At 36.0% G+C, this 18559-nt stretch overlaps 4 protein-coding genes across 5 annotated transcripts; 2 read left to right on the top strand and 2 right to left on the bottom strand.

Annotated features, from left to right (window-relative positions):
• The first annotated feature begins 209 nt into the window (after positions 1–209).
• LOC108220183 (FHA domain-containing protein FHA2) lies at positions 210–5680 on the top strand. Its single transcript, XM_017393873.2, has 3 exons — positions 210–878; positions 2225–2382; positions 5220–5680. The coding sequence occupies exons 1-3, from the start codon at positions 344–346 to the stop codon at positions 5427–5429; spliced, it is 903 nt and encodes a 300-aa protein (XP_017249362.1). The 5' UTR covers positions 210–343; the 3' UTR covers positions 5430–5680.
• Positions 5681–5953: 273 nt separating this feature from the next.
• Positions 5954–9669, bottom strand: LOC108222537 (ethylene-responsive transcription factor-like protein At4g13040). 2 transcript variants are annotated; one of them, XM_017396452.2, is made up of 6 exons: positions 9436–9669; positions 9119–9249; positions 8067–8151; positions 7318–7510; positions 6785–6906; positions 5954–6700 (listed from the first exon to the last, which is right to left on the bottom strand). In XM_017396452.2, the coding sequence occupies exons 1-6, from the start codon at positions 9476–9478 to the stop codon at positions 6597–6599; spliced, it is 678 nt and encodes a 225-aa protein (XP_017251941.1). In that variant the 5' UTR covers positions 9479–9669; the 3' UTR covers positions 5954–6596. The 2 variants fall into 2 exon arrangements, with proteins under 2 accessions (XP_017251941.1, XP_063950510.1); XM_064094440.1 differs by having other exon boundaries at positions 7318–7498; positions 9436–9613.
• A 1533-nt stretch (positions 9670–11202) lies between these two features.
• Positions 11203–12398, top strand: LOC108222538 (wound-induced basic protein). The gene is made up of 2 exons (XM_017396453.2): positions 11203–11358; positions 12097–12398. The coding sequence occupies exons 1-2, from the start codon at positions 11288–11290 to the stop codon at positions 12167–12169; spliced, it is 144 nt and encodes a 47-aa protein (XP_017251942.2). The 5' UTR covers positions 11203–11287; the 3' UTR covers positions 12170–12398.
• A 1178-nt stretch (positions 12399–13576) lies between these two features.
• LOC108223720 (nuclear transport factor 2) lies at positions 13577–18228 on the bottom strand. Its single transcript, XM_017398105.2, has 10 exons — positions 18072–18228; positions 17901–17970; positions 17674–17811; positions 16878–17172; positions 16550–16788; positions 16081–16258; positions 15794–15909; positions 15648–15710; positions 15007–15073; positions 13577–14277 (listed from the first exon to the last, which is right to left on the bottom strand). Exons 2-10 carry the CDS (start codon positions 17955–17957, stop codon positions 13967–13969), a joined length of 1464 nt encoding a protein of 487 aa, XP_017253594.1. The 5' UTR covers positions 17958–17970; positions 18072–18228; the 3' UTR covers positions 13577–13966.
• Positions 18229–18559: the final 331 nt, after the last annotated feature.

Genomic DNA, 18559 nt, shown 5'->3' with positions numbered 1-18559 from the left:
TTAAATGAAATGCTCCTATCCAAACAGGCCATAAATTTATTTGATATATAATTATAAATAAAATTTTATTTTTGTAATATGATTTTCTTGAGTAATAGCGAGATACGATATACTTGATCGGGGAAGTCACGAAATAATAATTGAGAGTTAATTAGATTAGTCGAAGATTAATTGTATAATCAGATTAATTATTGTTACACGTCACACACAGTGCAAGCTCCGCTGTGTATATTGATCTATATGCCAAACAGCCCCTTAACAACCAGACCATAGCTCGTCAATCTCCACCTTCTCAATTCTTCTACAACTTAACAGAATCCCGCGGGACCCATCACCGGCGACCATGGCGAGCGGCGGCGAAGGAAACGACGTCGAAGCAGGCTTCGCAAAGCTCCAAGGCGAAGACTTCGAGTACTATATGCAAACCTACTCCATCATCCTCGGCCGTAACAGCAAGAAATCCACCGTCGACGTCGATCTCTCCTCTCTCGGCGGCGGCATGAACATTTCCCGCCACCACGCCCGCATCTTCTACGACTTCCAACGGCGTCGTTTCGCTCTCGAAGTTTTGGGGAAGAATGGGTGCTCAGTTGAGGGGGTCTTGCATCTGCCGGGGACCCCACCGGTGAAGCTCGATTCCCAAGATTTGCTGCAGATTGGGGATAAGGAGTTTTACTTTCTGTTGCCGGTGAGGAGTATTCTTGGGGGGCCCATTGTGCCACGTGGAGGGAGTGGGGGGTATTTGGGGGCCTCGAAGAAGGGGAGGGGAAGGGGGTACGAGGAGGAGTATGAAGATGATGATGAAGAGGAGGATGGGAATGGGAAGAGGTATGGAGGCTCGGGGTCAAGTGGGAAGGCTGGGATGTCAGGGCAATTCGGTATGTTGTTAGGTGCCCTTTTGTGTTAAAGATTGGAGTTTGATGATTTTTATTGTTTGAATTGTAGCGTATTGATGTCATTCTTGTCGGAACGTGCCATTTATTAGTTTTCATGTTAAAGGTTTTTATTGTTTGAATTGTATTGATTTTTATTGTTTGAATTGTAGCGTATTGATGTCATTCTTGTCGGAACGTGCCATTTATTAGTTTTCATGTTAAAGGTTGAAATTTGATGATTATTGATTTGATTTGTTGCTTGTTGTCATAGATGTCAATATGTTTATATGTATATGTGTGTGTTTGAGAGGGGGGTATGTGTTTATCGGATTTCAATTATGACTGCTATTAGCTTGGGTGTGGATATGTGCTTATGTTTTTTGTATGATTGGTAATTAGGATTCTCCTGTGTGTAGTTATGTTCCTTGCATTCCCTAATCAGTCGTATATAGACTGTATATAAACTAATATAGCAAAAATATAAAAGGGCGCATCTTGCATGATTAACATTTCCTGACAAATCTTCTTTATCTTTACGATGCGGAACTTGGGTTCGACACCTACCCTACAGTCTACAATCTCCCCTCAATCCAATAACCACCAATCTTGTGAGTTGTGACACTTATACCAACACTTATATTCTACTGGAGTTGTTGTGGCTGCTTATGTTCTAGCTTTCTACCCTTCCCACATCCAACGTGGGATAACTTCTAACAATCTCTCTCTTCACACATCGGTCTCGACTCTGCCTCCTAGTGTTTGATGCGGCTCCCTTAGGTCCATACTAGAAGTCTGCCTGGCTATCTAGCTCTACCTAGGCCATACCGGAAGTCCCACCTGCCTTGTCCTTGACTCTTCTAGGCCCATTCGAGAGCTCGTCTGAGATTGGTGGTTCTTGGATTGAGAGGAGATTGTAAAGTGGGTGTCAACCTAAGTCCCATATCATAAAGCTAAAGAAGATTTGTCTTGAATATAAGTAGTCAAACAAGTCTATTAGTATGAGGCCTTTTGGGAGGTGGTCAAACACAAACCTGTGCGGGCTTGGCCATGGTCAAGAGCGGACAATATCATACTAACATGGAGTTAATTGGTGTTGCGCGGCCAACAATCTATATGTTTTAAGATGGATATTTACACTTTTGCTTTAACAGAGCATGTCAGTTTCAGCTTTTTCTTCATATGGCTCATTATCTTTTAAATGTGCTTATGCTTTCAGTTCAATTTAAATTATTCTTTAAATTCATAGGAAAGACATATTTTATACTTTATGTTACAGTTGCTAACGTTAAGTTAGCAATATATGGATTGAGTTGAATATACTCAAGCAAAATTTTCCATTGGTTCTGCAGACAAAAAGGGCGAGGGGCGGTCAAGGATTGACCGTGATACAGACAATCAGCAGCTCATGCAATTGGAAGAAAAGGATGTCGTGTCTTCTGTAGCTACTGTGCTCTCTGATCTTTGTGGCCCTGGAGAGTGGATGCCAATGGAAAAACTTCATGCGGAGGTTTGTGCTACTTCTTAAATAATTTATATTGAATCCCTTAGTTGATTTATTAGTCTTGCTTAGGATGTGGCTTCTTGTTCACTTGTCTGTCCGCATGTATTGTACTGTAATTCTCTATTTCCCACTTCTATCATTAACTTGACTATTTTGATGCCCAGTCGTTTCGTTTATCTATGGACCATACCCGAGACTACATACAAATATATTTCTGCAGGATATAGATTTTCCCAGCACCGTTCACTTGCAAATGATAATAATTCTGTGTATGTTTAATGTTTGTACTTGATAGATGACAATATCTGAATATGGTACCCTGGTGCATAACATAAAACTTCTTCCTCCCAGATTTCATTTAAGCACAGCTGCTGATCTAGGAAGGGGAACAGAACACACCTGGCCCCTATATTTTTTCCACCACTAAATTATTCACAATAACTTGTAAGCGCCACCACAAAATTAAAAAAAATAAAGGTGCCTCTCAAATAATATTTGGTTCCCTCCCTAAAGAAATTAGACTAGGTTCACCCTTCCCCTAGCACCTAAAGGAGCACAGAGTGTCAGAAAATGCAGGTTGGAGTGATATATATAAATGTAGATATGGATGCAGAAATACAGTGAAAAGATCCAGAGAGAACCAGCATAAAAAAAAGTAGGGAGAGAATCACAGTGTATCCATATGTCTATAAAAAGAAAACAGATAGAACGAGTGGTTTGGTGGTAAATTTTACATGGGAGTACTTTCCTCTCATTATATTACTTCCTACTATTTGTGGGAGTGATTATGGTCAATGCTTCTTACCTGATGTCTTCCTCCTACTCCACCTTTGAAATTATTAGGAGGAGTTCGGATGGTTGATCGGTAATGCAGTGAGAATGGAGATAATTAGAATAATGATTTGAAATCCCTAGGGTGTATTCGTAGTGAGTTACCTCATTATTAGGAATGAGTTCCCCATCCTAACCAAGTGAACCTCTCAACAACACACTTAGACATTGGAACAAAATTACATTACGATTCTGATTAATGGGGTTAAAATTTACCATAAACTAATTGGGCTCAAAAGTACTTGAGCTATTTAAAGAAAGATAGGGCACAAGGATTAAAGTTAAAACATGGGCCTGCTTCAGTATTTCTGCCCAAGCAGTTGGTAAAATAGGTGTACAATCTCGGATGTGCGCGTGCGCGCAGAAGAATATTAGAATACTAAGGATTTAGCAACTAGACAGCAATACAAGTACAATTTCACCAATACCCTGAATGGATTCCGCAGGGCTTTGTCATGATTTGAATGAACAAATATAGATAAGGAAAATTTCAGATTAGCAAGTTCGACTGCGGCTATGCTTGTTTTAATTTGAGTGAAATTAAAGCAAGAACAGAAATTGAGTAGCACTGAAGTAGTTTGCCGAAGTTTAATAGAGATTTGAGTGAAGAAAGTCGCAATATTATCATAAAGCCACAAGGACAGAGCATAACTGTCCCCGCAACTTTCTGATGTTGTTAATCAAGTTGTTTAAGATGCCTGAAGTTGACAGGTGCTGCACTGATGTAACTGAGTATTGAACTTGATTTGGGAGGATTTAAGTTTAATATGGACTATTTGGAGTTGCCAGACCGGAGATCAGAGTACGAATCAGTGGATTGTGGATGCACAAATATTTAGAAAACAAGAGAGAGATGCGTAGGAAGTCAAGAGAGAAGTGAGAGTTGACTGATATCTAGAGAGAAGGGAAGCCGGTGTCCTGGCTCCCCTTAGCAACGTTATAAGCATTAGAGAATATATGTTTGAATATATAAATGCCAAATGCCAATATCGCCATATGGACACTGTATTGCCATGATGTCTTGGCTCCCCTTGCCAACACCATATTCCATGGTGCTGTAAGAACAATGGATAAACTTACAGTAATGTACTAATAGTAAACTACTTTCTTCAATGTTCACCCAAAGGCTTAGGCACACGTCAAAGAAAAACATCGTGTATCAGTCTATTTTTTGTTTTGATGCTACTCCACAATTCCAAAGAAACAGCAATTTATCTCTCGGACCAGGCTGTAAATTTGGGTTGTTGGGGCTGTACCAGGAGGGTGGAAATTGCTTTGTATCTTCTGGGTATCAATAATATTCTGCTTATAGTTAGGTAAAGAATAATCTTAAAATAAATTTGTTGCCCTTTGCCCCTAAAGTAGGTACTGTATCTAGGCCGAAAATTTGTGGATTTCTTTTCATCCTCTTGAGGATACCATTGGCTTGGATCGGTAAAGTTACATTTGAAAATTTTATCCAGTGCCTATATTATAAAAAGATATCCACCCACATTTTTACTCTCAAAGCATCATAGAGAGTGGAACTTTTTATTAAACCTGAAGTCTGATTTTAGATCAACAGATCTACATCTGGTATTTAGCTCAGTTCAGTTCTACCTTACAATTGAAGGTTTTTTGGGGGTTCTGTGTCTGGTATATTTGTAGTCACAATTGAAGGTTTTTCCTCCTTGGGTTTTTGTAGTTGATCTAGAGTAGTCAGTTTTCATTGTGCAGATTTTGATAACAGAAAATTAAGTCTATTTCCTCTTCAATTCTACCCTACACCTCGTATTGATGACAGAAAAGAAAGGAACTCAGTAGTTTAAACCTTTTTATCATGGTTCTAGAGCAATTAAAGATTGGTGTGTTCTACAATGCTGGTTATGTTTCCTTACTTTGGTTAATTGAAATAACTACACCATGGATCTCATTCCCGGCATTGCTGTTATTTTTGTTCCTCTCTCTTAGAGACTTTTGCTTTTAGCCCTGGTCTTCTTATGTTAAACCAATACAATAATTTGTTGTTGCAGTTACTGGAACAGTACAGCAGTGTCTGGCATCATAGCCGTGTCAGAAGATACCTGACTTCGGAGGATTATCCCAGTGCTGAAGCCAAGGGCAAACCCTGGTTTGGATTGCTTATGTTACTGAAAAAATATCCTGAACACTTTGTGATCCACACAAGGTCGAAGGGCAGGGTAACATCGGAATTTGTCTCTCTCGTGTCTCTGATCTCTTGAGCATACTTGTGTACATCAGGGAAGTATTCGAAAATATTGGACAAACAACCTCTATGCATGTGTTAGGGAAAGTAGAAGGCACTGTTTATTCTGTTGGTTTAAATTTTAAAACTTGAGTGTTTACTTCAATGGTATGGACCCCGGGTCCTATGTCACCTAAAATATCCAGGTAGTCAGATTGTAATTTGCATTTGGTCTTTACTCATGTAAGCCTGGTTCATTTACAAAAAAGATCGACGGAAATCAAGTAACATGGCTATGTTATAACTGATAATTGTGCAGGGGGGGACTGAGAAAGTTGATTACTCCCTCTGTTTGGATATATTAGCTTCTTGACTTTTTTGCACACACTTTTAAGCGTTTTGACCGCACATCTAAAATTATTATTTTGAATTTTCCTTTTTATGAATAAAAATATTAGTGATATATTTTTATTCACAAAAAAGAAATTTAAAATTAATAATTTTCTGTATGCTGTCAAAGATATTAAAAGAACGTGCAAAAAAAATCAAAGGACTATTAAATTCAAACAGAGGGAGTCGATGCTAGGATAACAATGTAAATGTTCGGCCAAACTTTTTTTTCCAAAATAAGGACTTGTTTCGGGATTTGTTTTTTTACATTTAACTAATATTTTTTGAAATTAAGTATTTTATAGGTATTTAATGTTTTTTATTTGCATTTGTTTTTTTCAAACAATTACGTAATTTTTACACAATTAAGTCAATTATTTCTGAAAATAAGATAGCTGAACATGATCAATTTTAACCTTTAAAAAAAAGAAAGAAAAACCTTCACAGATATGCTGAATTCACAGAATAGTAAGGGTGCTTCTTGTTTAGATAATTAGATGGAAATGTAAGTAGTGCAAAGCAGCCGAAAGCAGTCTTCCAATCAACGATCCAAATCCAATAAATTCAAGACATTGTCACTTCCCACGGCTCCAACCAGAGCGTGAGAACAATTTTAAAGTTTAAAATTGGATTGAGAAATTGGCTGTATATCTGATTGTGATTTAATAAAATACAAAGTCAGCTTACACTTTACTAGTCTAAGAATAGTAGAACATTAGTACTAGGCTTCCAGGGACTGCTCCTGGAGAAAATTGCTAGTCGCAAACTTTAATCTTCTGAGCGAAAACTGCTTCAACAGTTCGAGTTGTAATCTTTAATCTTCTGAGCCTGAAATGCTTCCTTCATCAACGTCACAGTAGCCGCTATCTATAGTGTCAACCTTTCTGCTCGACCGGCCCCTAGTTCTTCGCTCATGTCCTGCATTTACAGGAGCTGACTTTAGAAACAAAAACAGAACACGACACAGCTAAAAGAGATTAAACTTTAGGATTCTTTTCTTACTTTTGCTATTTATTTCAGAACGAGTCATAGCTAAGTATTCCTCCCAGCTCAGCTTCCTAAGTGCTTCTTTATCCTTCTCAGAGAGCTCGAAGTTAGGTTCCCTTCCACACATGAAAGCAGCTCTGCATACACGTATTTGTAGATAATAAATCATGCATACAAAGTGATATATCTTCACTATGGCACTGATGAAATACAGAAAAGCCCTGGATCAACTGTCAAATAATGTGTAAATAATTACACTTAATGTATCTACCTTGCTATTTAGTTATCCAGTCTTCTTATATCCAGTCAATTCTATAAGAAGACATTTTTATTAGCAAGGCAAACAGAGGGCTTATGTATGCTAGACAGTAACCGTGATTTTTTATTTGATGAAAGGTTCAAATATATCATCTATATCAAGATGGAAGTATAACTTGTGTATCAGCTTATCAAAAGCGGTTTATGATTCCGATTATAACAAATGCAGGGATCAAGGCTGATATATAGCCATAATATTAGCTAATACAACTACAAGCAAGTATTAGCACCTGTCATACAACCGAGCAGCCTCTTCTTGTGAGCCAACAGTCCCTAAGTGGATTTGCTTCTTCTCAACTTTAATAGCCGCTTGCCATCTCATATTCTTGTAATAAACACCTCGCATTATGCAAGGTTCTTGGTTTCCAATTTGTTTCCTCCTGTACCGTTTTCTGCGCTTGAATTCTACAACTGTGGAAATGCCTGTTCAAATAAGTATAAATGCACAAGGAAACAAAATCAATAAACATATATATCACTTTCTGGGGTATCAAAATTTATATACACAACATAAACTCTTTTCAAAATTTCAAGGTCAGGTGTTCGACATTCAGCCAAACCAACTAGACTTATTTTTTGCCTTCTCTAACTAAGATTATGTGAAGCTCCTCGCATTTGATATGAACTAAATTGTCATCCAAGTCAAAGCTTACACTCTTCTACATCACAAAGTTGAACAGCCTACTTGTTCTCATATTGTTTTCAGAATTGATTTACTTGATGATTTAAGCTAATAAACACATATTTCACAAACTTTCTCTGGAACTGGCTAGTGAGGCGTAGAACACCTTACCAATATTACAACTTCAGTACTAATTTGAAGAATTGTATTATAATATGTATTTTATAAAATTGGAGCCTTCTTGTACCAAAATAACTTCTTTGGTGGGTGAAAATGTCTATAATAAATATATAATTACTTTCCTACAAAGATAACCAAGTGAAAAATGTCTTTATTCACAGAAATGAAAACACGCACCTGAAAACTTTTTATGATGTTGCTCCTTTGACGAGCTAGGAATGGACACATTTGATGATCCAGAATGTACTTCTGATGCATCATTCTAAAAAACAAAGGTTTAACTAACATGAGCAAACTCATGGGAGGGTGGACAACTTACATCAGATTGTAGACAGCTAATGTAACATATTAAGCACATTAATGCAATGCATATACAGCCAGAAACTATTTGAAATACTAAGTGCTAGAGTCTATGCCTTACTCGATCAAACAAAAAAGATATCTATCAGAGTAATACTAAATGTACAAATGCTAGCATTATAATGAAACAGAAATGAACAATTTGAGTTATTACTATACAGTCACAGTGAACAGGAAAGCATTACTGGGATATTACTATAACTATTAACATGATGCTTCTATTTTACATTTAAGAAAATTTCCGACAAATAAAACTATATTGATCAAGCTACTACTTAGTACTTACTGAACGCAGAACTAGTTATTCTGGTGCAAAACTAGATAGCTCTATTTTTTGTTAGCTTTGTGCTTGGACAAGACAGATCTTAGGACACTAAGCAAAGTCCAATTTAATTCCATTTCTTTTAATTCCTAAACAGTTTGACAGTTCACTTTATGCTGCAAGAGACAAGAGCTAAACAAAAATACAGCAGCACAAGTAGCTGGAATGGACGTGGGTCTTTGTTATAGGCTGGTTGCTTATAATATCCCGACACACGGACCAGGGAATCTATTACTTGCAAAGGTACTGATCCACTGCATGTAATGTAACAAGAAACACACACACACCTCCATAACTTACAGCACCATCGCATAGTATAATCATTGATGAACCACAAGCGCAGTCCTTTCTAACATTTAGTTGACACGTATACAGTTCCAAATGAAATAGAAAGATTCATTAATATAAAATTGTAGCACCTTTATATTTTATAGAGAGTCATGAATAGTTCATCTTAATACTGATAACAGAACTGTATAGTGTTGGTTCATGTGCAAGCAGACTTGAAGCACAGTGCAGAATAACAGTCTCTAGAGTCCGTATTTACCTCCTTTACTTGGTCAATATCAATAAAAGGCACAGGATGCACACTAGACGCCCTTGAATTTTTCATAGGGGTTTCAGGATTGTGCCCATTATCAGATGTTTTAGGTAGTGGATCCTCAATCGAACTTCTCCCTACAAGATATCATGAATACTTTTAAAAGAACACAACAGAAGGACTGCTGATGGTTTTACAGTACTGAGAAGTTATGTCCAGTGACAGACGAAGAAGTGTAATATACGTCAAATTTTATACTAATTAAAAACCTTCAAGTTAAACACAAAGTACCAATGAAGCTAATTTTAGCTTGATGAGCATACCAGAGCTTAGTCCTAGAAGTCTACGTCTTCTAATGCTCACCATGGCTGCTTGCAATATTCCTGTCTATATTGAACCTGTTCGATAGAAAGCCAATAGAATTAGCAAAAGGTAAAACAGGCATATTTGAGACTATTAGTTTATCAAATATACAACAGGTTTTCTTGGCCGCCTTCTGATAAATGCAGATAAATAGCTAAAACTTTTGAACGAAGACATTATAACTGATACCTCTAGAAACCCCGAGCCTGCGAAATGGCTTTGAGAAGATTATCTAAACATTTTACTCTATAGTTATATTATACATAGATATGATATACATTGCCTTTGCCGAAAGCATGGAACCCAGAATGTCATATAAACGATAATATTAGTGGCTCTACATGAAAATATTGCAGCTGAAATTCACAATTCATACGTACATTCCCATATAAGCTCAACTCAGAGAAATAACCAATTAGAAATGATTTAGTTGATGACAAAATTCATAACAAAATACAAGTCATGGACCGCTTAAAAATGTTCAAATTATATCTGATATCAGCACCTAATGTTACAATCATCTTAACCCATCTAAACTTATCAATCAACCAGTAAAGATTGACACTTTCAATGACTAAATTAGGCACATGACCAAGGTGACAACTGTCCTTACACCTAAACGTGCAATCTTTAGTCTTTACAATCGAAAAAAGGTAAACCCCAAAATAATCATTATCAAACCAAACATACCCGATATATCAAACTACACGTAAGATGTCCACAGACTCTACCCCATAATTATAAATTACAATAAACCTACCAAGATTCTAGGAAGCCCCAATATGTGTGGAAAATAAAGTCAAGCTACCACCTTTTGTGGATAAAAGAAAGAATAACAAAACAAAACAAACCCCAGTACAAGATAATCCAAACAACACAAATTAACGAAAACCCACATATCAAAAAAGTAAATGATCAAGATTCAAGTCCATTACTGTTGAGAATCAAGAAAACAAGAACCCACACATTAAAAATAGCACAAAAACAAAAGCACTTATTTATACAACTATAAAAGTAAAATACATGCGTGAAGATACCTTAGGATGATTGAAAGGAGTGATGAAATTGGAGTGAGGGGTTTGGGAAAATGGATGGAATTGAGTTAAGGTGGCGAAGGGGTTTGAGAGATTGAAAAAGTGGTTCATGCATCTACCACCTTTTGTTGTATCACTTTCATCTTCTTGTGTGTTGTTTGGAAAATGTCGTCTTAAATCTTCTTGGCATGGTGGCGGTGCTATATTTAAGATTTAACGCAATGGTTCTCGATACCCTCGACTTCAAATCTATATATTATAACGATTTTTTTAAACATACTGTAGAGCCCTTTTTAGGTTAGAAAATGGATTTTTATAATTATTTAATCTCATTATTTATAAGATAAATATAAGAAATCTCAAGATATATGTAATTTTTTTCAAAAATAATGTGTCAAATTATTATTGTTTCTACTTTGTAATATAATGATTTTTATATGTACTTATTTGCTAATTAAAATATGTCAGGTGCATGAATCATGATGACTCTGATCCAAATAAATTATAATTATTTTGTGTCATAGGCACACAGAGAAAAATCTCTATTATTTATTTAGTACACAAAAAGATTTTAATATTTTATTTAGTTCTCACAAAATTACACTTAAAATATGATCAATTTCTGCTTCTATGTTTCCCGATGGAGAAAATTGTTGATTTAAAGCAAACGAAATTGATCAACCAAACTGACCCGGCCCTATAAAAACTTACCATACAACAAAAGCCAATAGAAATTGTAAACTGAAAAATTGAGGTTCGTCAAATTGTGATATCCAAGATGATCTACGACGTGAATTCTCCTCTCTTCCGATCCTTCCTTAGCCAGAAAGGAGGCTCTTCTGACAAAAGGTTATTCTATATATTACACGTCTTCTGTAAATGTATTAAGAAACAAACATCATTTCGATGGTTAAATTGGGAAATTTTATTCGCAAGATTTAGGTTAAATTGTTATGCACTTGTTACTTGGAAGATATGAAATTTTGTTGTACTAGTGTTGCAGTGATATGATGTGCAATATTTTAATAGATGCATTAGGATATCTTGTTCTTCAGCATCACAAACATTGAGTCAGCATATATATTAGTAATGTTTCGAGTTTAAATTTGTATAGGCTTGGTTGAAATGGTAACGATCAATATGATCATGTTTCGAGTTCGAATGCTTGGTTAAAATGGTAACAATCAATATGACTTGCGGAGCACGGACCCCTGAGTGGCGCGAAAATATAATTTCTTAATTTATTAATGTATTGCGCAAATTGATTGGGATGCGGTGATTCATATGGATTTCTTGCTTGACTGATACTTCCTCAATACTTAATCCTTAAAGTGGAATTTTGGAATATTAGAATTGTTTGATTGTTGTTAAGATTTACGTGGCTTTGATGCCTTCAATTAGAACTCGTACATGTCATGAGCGGTGACTGGTGAGCCTTTCGTCTTAAATCTCAAAATTCAGTGTTGAAACCTCACTGGATTAGACTCTCTTTTGTAGATTATTTGCTTGTTGCTAGTTGTATATTTTTCAAATATTATCTCATTGTGTTTCTTACATAAATGTTTTTTTGTTCTTCAACAACTTTAGGCGAACTGAGGAGCAGAAGCCAAAGGAACACAAGCCTAAAGCAAATGAGAATAAGCCCGTGATGTCAGAATAGGCCAGTGACTGGTGGTCACCAAAATGCTCATGGTTTTTATTACCCAAGTTTCTGTAACAAGTCTATGTTACATGGGCTTGCTTATGCAGGGGCTTTGATTTTTCTTGATGTAACAAAATAATTCTGGATTGTGGTAGGTCCTTGGAATAGATATTTTAGTATTATGAATTTGGATATTTAAAATTTGATTTTCTTATCTATATTTTAGATAAATTGCAATATCAAATCTACAGAAACTGCAAGGCTTGATGACTTTCTTGTTATTGCCTTTGTTCAATGGTGTTTGCGGCTTTACGTGTAAAGATGAGTTAATATTTGAATCAAGTTAAACAGATATCACCTAAGCCAACCAGATTCCTTTCAAGTTGTATATTATAGACTTGTGGAGCTTATAAATATCCCAGGTTTGATCCAACAGAATTTCACGGCAGAGGCGTTTGCAGAGGTAATAGGATGAACTTCTCAGTTCTCAATCTGGATGCTTAGAAGTGCACCGAACTCTACCTCCGCTGCCAGAATCTGATGAGATAAAATTATGTTTCTTCAAAAGAAAAGAGTGGTAGCGAGCAGTTCATCACTTATATCATGATGTAGCAAGTCATATAAGTGGTCTTACAAGTATATATTTTTGAGTTATGATCTTTATGACATCAACACATCATGTTTTTCAAACTTGATGGAAATTTTTATGTTGACATTTGGTGGTGTTATTGTGAAAATTTTAGATAGGTAACCAGCTAAGTTATAGAAAGAAACTGTTAGGCAAACTTTGCTCGTCTCGAGAGTCCAGACTTTGCTATAATACAGGCATAGGCGTTAACCAATTACGAATGCTATTGTAGTGCCCTGTAATTAGCAAAATGAAAAAACAGCCCGATATTTCCATGAATCAGTTTCACCCACTATGGACAAAGTTCGTTGATTATGATCACGAGTCTGTGCAGGCCTACAATTTTGTATCAAAAAATAAAAATTAAAACCCCTCAAAAGTCATGTTCCAAACTCATAATGCTGCAGAGCTTCTCTGCTTATGCCTACAATTTGGTAGTTGTCCATCGAGAATCTATCTCCAGATGACAACATCTCTAGTCTCAAATATGAAATCAAGTATAATTTGAAGTTTTGAACTTGAATCCGATCATAATAATTATTACTTAAAAGCCCATAGATTCTAAATCGCTGTCCCCGTTCCAGTCAAAGTAGACCGTCCCAGCAATTTACTAAATATTGGAGTCCAAATCCAAATCTCTCACTACATATAAGCTGCAAGCAAGTAAACATTGAAGTGCCCTCTAAATAATGAGAGCTACAAACCTCTTTTTAGTACAGTATATCAATATCAATATATCACAATGAGTAAACAACAAATAGTACAAAATAGAGGCATATAGAACTTCAAAAACTCTGTTTTCCTTCCAACAAAAACTGCTATAAATGCCCTGATATATAATATTATTCAAGTCTCAACCAATTTGCAGATACATAGAAAAATCAAGCACAAAAAACACATTTTGATTGAACTCGCACTACATTAATAAAAGCTTAATCTTTCTATCCATCTACTTGTCTATTACCACCCTTAATGGGAAAAGAATGCACCATGAGAAAAGAAATTCCAACCTAAGAACTCAATAGCACCATCTTAAAACTTATGATGAATCAGAGGGTTCTCACCAAATTGACTTCAGCCAGTCTTCTATTTCTTGTGTTTTGCTGGTTGGTCCCAACATTTTTTAGCACTACAAAACTGAAAAAAATAGCTAAATTTTCCATCAACAAATCCTATTCTAGCTTTCATTATGCAGAAGCAGGTACTCTTGGTGCCAAATTTTTGGCATTTCCGTTACCGGACACTCCATTACCACGGTTTACACGACCACCATTGGCAGACTGATTCTCAGTCCGCTGAAACCCATCCCCGCCACGATTAGATGAACCTCCTCGATTGTTGCTCCTGTTATTAAAATCTCCCCGCCCACTAAATTCCCCACGGTTGTATCCCCTGCCACCCCCATAATTACCACGTCCTCTCATACCCTCATTCCTAAATCCACCTTCATTCCTGAAACCAACCCCCCTCCCAGCTGGGAACCTTCCGCGATTGTTTCCTGCAATTAAATGAGTTCATTGAGTTATCGACTGCAATACTACAAAATATAATAACAAGCTAAATTCTATAAGGGACTTATAGTCCAATTATAATAAATCATATACATATAGATTATAGTCCCAGCACTTGCATCTTTAGGATTACTAGTCCTCGAAAAATTATATACCCCAGGTTTGCTTTTTTCATGCAAATGATGGGACTGTTTAATCTACCCCATTCTTTGGGGGGCGGGAGGAGGGGGGGTTATCTACATTAACATGTCAATTTTGTATCATTTTAATCTCTGGAATCTGGACTATAATTTCTAGTAATTGCTTGTTAAAACATTAAAGTGTATCCCGTTTTAGAGCTTTATGAAAGATTCCCGTAGAAAGTTAATCCCCAAACATATATATATATATATATATATATATATATATATATATATATATATATATATATATATATATTTATATTCGACAACAGTACTTGTCCCTACAAAGTTAAGTTGTACATCCAAACCAACTATCTATTGCAAATATATAACATGAAACCATCATCTAATTTTTCAGACACTTTACTCGGTGATATTGATACCTTCACTTTCCTTGAACCTCATAATTATATGTTTTCACTTTTCACTAACACATAAAATTTACCCCCAACTCTCTCAGTTTCGTGAATATGTATGAGACACTAGAATTGTTTTATGTTATGAAATTATTTAAAACAGAAATCAGCACCATACCTCTCGAGTTGGTCGATCGCTTTTCCTCAACAACTGCAGAACGTCCGCCCAGTAAAATTGGTGAAGCCTAAGTACATTATTACAGAAAAGGGAAGCAATTTAATTTTGGCCAACAAAAATCATATAATAAAAGGCTCTATCTAAGAGGATTGTCTAGTTGAGTTTTGTTCTTTTTCAAGTCGGAGAAAGGTCTCCGAAATTAATTGATGGGATCTACCTTAAGCAAGAATAATAAATTCAAAATTCAAGATTGATTTCCATTCATCCATTACTGACGTTATAGTTATCGACGTATTGTGACATTATATACTACTGAAAAATAACTCACACATCTATGGGATGCCAATACAGCTACTCTGTTATTTCAAACATACATACTATGTGACAAAGGGTTTCAAAAAAATATCACTCACTGCATCAGCTAGAAGACGGTAAAAAATGTACTTAAAGGTGCACAATTTTGCAAGGCAAAATAGTTCAACCAATATATTTATTTACTTTATATGTATGCTAATGCATTTAATTATAGTGAAAAACTAAAAACACCACCTTGTTATTAGCTACTTATATTAAACACTGTGAGTCTATCTTAATACATAATTCATCACATTGCTATGTTTCACAAAGACAAATAGTTGTACCTCTATTGCATTTTGCACAGCACTTGCCTCCTCGAATTCGACAAAGCCAAAGCAGAAACCTTGCTGGCATTGTAAAAGATATATGTCACATCATATAAATAATGTTGCAACTCACAAGAAAATGAATCTGGGCAAGCTGGCAATACCTTGCTCCTAACTTGGATGCCACCATTCTTAATGGTGCCAAATTTTTTGAACACATTCTCGAGAAGTGCAGGTGTTGCATCATATGGAAGACCCTTAATGTAAACTGAATAACCATCTGTGCCCAAAAACAAAAGCTTTACATAAATATATACAGTAAAGAAGCTGAGAGCAGAGTAAAGGTAAATATATACAGTAAAGAAGCTGAGAACAGAGTAAAAGTAAATTTAAGGATCTCTTAAAGGGAAAGGGGATGCGAATGCGCACCCATGAAGATTTTACTGCATACCTTCATCATCTTGGCTCTTCACAATTTCAGGGGCACCTACAGTGGAACCTGATACTTCAGTCAATGAGGCTGTGGGTGAAGAAATGTTCACCTGTGGCTCCTGACTCTTTATTGGACTTCTCCGTGTAGCAGGTGCTGGAGATGAGAAAGGAAGGGAATTTCCCTTTAAATCCTTCACCTGAAATACATCACCATATAGACAACTAGCAGCTATTGTTAAAAAATTAATTTAAACTCATCTCTCTTCTCTGAAGATAGACAATATTGATGATACAGCTGAATGGATAAGAATACAGATGGGAACTAAAATCTTTAGCTGAGATCTTCAAACAAAACCCGAGGTGTAAGTAATTATACACATATAAATACATCACAAGTATAGTCCCTGTTGGGCGTTCTCATGTTAAGATCTAAATCAGTAAAGTTAAACCATCAATGAAGCATAATACTACATGGCATGGAAGCTTACAATTGAAGCATACGACTTCTTTGGCATTTCTTCAATCTTGGCTTCAGATTCGACAACCAGCTGTGACACATCAGGCACTTCATTAACAACCTCAGCCACTGGTTCTTCCTCTTCCACAACTTCCATTTCCCCATTCATAGAGAGAATGGGGACTTCTTCCTCATTATTGTCTTCTTCTGACACCATATTGTTTTGCTCAATAACGTAATCATCATGCACAGGTTCATCATTTGGAAGGACTGGAGAAAAATGTAAAAAACACAAGATATTCAGTGAGATAGACACACAATAAAATCCAGAAAAACTCATCACTATAATAATTTGTTACCTTGCTCAGCATTGTATTGGGGTTCAACCTCCCTAGATAAAACCTGGTTTTCTCCTTCAGGTATGTTGGGCTTACCAACATAACGGAACATGTCATTGAGCACAAAATATCCCCCACTCTTTTGGGGGGCAAGGAAGAATGTCTGAGCAAAATTGCGCTCTACTTTGTCCTTTCCAGTCATGTACCCAGTTACAAAGACCTGAACTCCAGAGTCATGTGAATGTTGCGAATCAACAGACTTAATCTCAGCCTTATATTCTTCATACTTAAGAGACATGACCTTTTCGTTTATAGCCTGCACATTTCAGATCAGACAACAAAGAATCAAAGATACAAGATTCCGTACAGCTTATAACCACAAAACTAATTACACTGAAACTCGATAAAAAACGACATATATCAATGAAATAATAGAGCCTGACAAAGCAAAACGCAGATACACATTCTGATAATGCTAACTTGCTAAGACAGATCTGAATATTCAATTGGATAAACTCCATCCGAACAATCAAATATCGCACAACACAACAAATACACACCTTGCAAAAATGACATCATTAAATACAAAAAATTTCTTACAGTTATAACAATGCCAAACGAATAACTTAAATGAAACAGCATACACAAATTGACATAATGTGTACGTACTAATACAGCTACAAAAATCTCTCTTCCGTACGACTAAACCTAAAAACGAAATCTCTCACGCCAATCAAATACACGACAAAGACACAATCAGCACAACAAAAACACATCCTTGTACACACAATATTAACTCGAAAGACGATATATATACCCTCATAGTGGTAGTAACACTCATGGTTCCATCCTCCTCGGGACGACCGAACTTGCTGATATCCTGATAAAAGCGATGAACAAGCGCAGGCGTCTTGTGCTGTATCTGGTAATACTGCGTCACAAAAGCATTGCCAATCTACAAACAAATAAAAAAAAAATTACTTCATTTAAAAAAAAAAAACCCTAACAAACTAAAAGGACTCGATCTTCCATATACAATCGTACCATGTAAGCAGGAACGAGTTCAGGAGCAGGCACAGCTTCCTCCGCCGCCACCGCCATCGCTGATTGAGAACTGATTCAAACAAAACACGATGAAACACAACAATTCATATGATTTATGTGTGTGCGAGAGTGAAGTGAAAAGATCCGAGATTACGTTCGAGTGGAGCTTACCTGGGAGATAATCGGACGGTGTAGATCGATCGGAGAGATGACAAGAAAAGCTTGAGCTTTCCTGTGTGTATCTCTCAGAATATTGTATCTAGGGTTTTTGGTTTGGTGGAGAGGCCGGTAGATCTTTAAACTGGGCTCATCGGAAGGTATAAAGCCCTTTTAATTATGCTCTTCCCGATTCTTATTTTATTAAATTTGATAATTCAATTAATTATCCTTTTTTAAAATTAATGTGTGTTTCAAAAAATATTAATTTTATCATTAATTTCCACCCACGTATGATGAATATTTCGGGGAAAACTGTTTATTAAAATAATATATTTTTTTGATAGTATTAATAAAATATATTTGTCTTAACAAGGGATTCCAATAATAATGAACTAATTCCTGGATTTGGAACAATCTGATTAATTAATTTTTCATTTTTTCAAAAGGAAAATTGTAATATTTATTTTTATATCTTTTTGTTAATAATAGATTTCAATAAC

The sequence above is a fragment of the Daucus carota genome, chromosome 5 (assembly GCF_001625215.2).
Source record: "Daucus carota subsp. sativus chromosome 5, DH1 v3.0, whole genome shotgun sequence".
Lineage (NCBI taxonomy): Eukaryota > Viridiplantae > Streptophyta > Magnoliopsida > Apiales > Apiaceae > Daucus > Daucus carota.
This window is presented reverse-complemented; position numbering and strand designations above follow the sequence as displayed.

Excerpts from the sequence above, each read along its gene's own strand:
- LOC108220183 (XM_017393873.2), top strand. The coding sequence starts at position 344 with ATGGCGAGCGGCGGCGAAGGAAACGACGTCGAAGCAGGCTTCGCAAAG. Across the intron at positions 879-2,224 it reads TGGGATGTCAGGGCAATTCG|ACAAAAAGGGCGAGGGGCGG; the intron begins GTATGTTGTTAG and ends TTGGTTCTGCAG. Across the intron at positions 2,383-5,219 it reads TGGAAAAACTTCATGCGGAG|TTACTGGAACAGTACAGCAG; the intron begins GTTTGTGCTACT and ends TTGTTGTTGCAG.
- LOC108222537 (XM_017396452.2), bottom strand. The coding sequence starts at position 9,478 with ATGGTGAGCATTAGAAGACGTAGACTTCTAGGACTAAGCTCTG. Across the intron at positions 8,152-9,118 it reads ATATTGACCAAGTAAAGGAG|AATGATGCATCAGAAGTACA; the intron begins GTAAATACGGAC and ends TTTGTTTTTTAG. Across the intron at positions 7,511-8,066 it reads ACATCATAAAAAGTTTTCAG|GCATTTCCACAGTTGTAGAA; the intron begins GTGCGTGTTTTC and ends TTATTTGAACAG.
- LOC108222538 (XM_017396453.2), top strand. The coding sequence starts at position 11,288 with ATGATCTACGACGTGAATTCTCCTCTCTTCCGATCCTTCCTTAGCCAG. Across the intron at positions 11,359-12,096 it reads GGAGGCTCTTCTGACAAAAG|GCGAACTGAGGAGCAGAAGC; the intron begins GTTATTCTATAT and ends CAACAACTTTAG.
- LOC108223720 (XM_017398105.2), bottom strand. The coding sequence starts at position 17,957 with ATGGCGGTGGCGGCGGAGGAAGCTGTGCCTGCTCCTGAACTCGTTCCT. Across the intron at positions 16,259-16,549 it reads AGAAGTCGTATGCTTCAATT|GTGAAGGATTTAAAGGGAAA; the intron begins GTAAGCTTCCAT and ends GATGTATTTCAG. Across the intron at positions 15,074-15,647 it reads CTGTGCAAAATGCAATAGAG|GCTTCACCAATTTTACTGGG; the intron begins GTACAACTATTT and ends TAATGTACTTAG.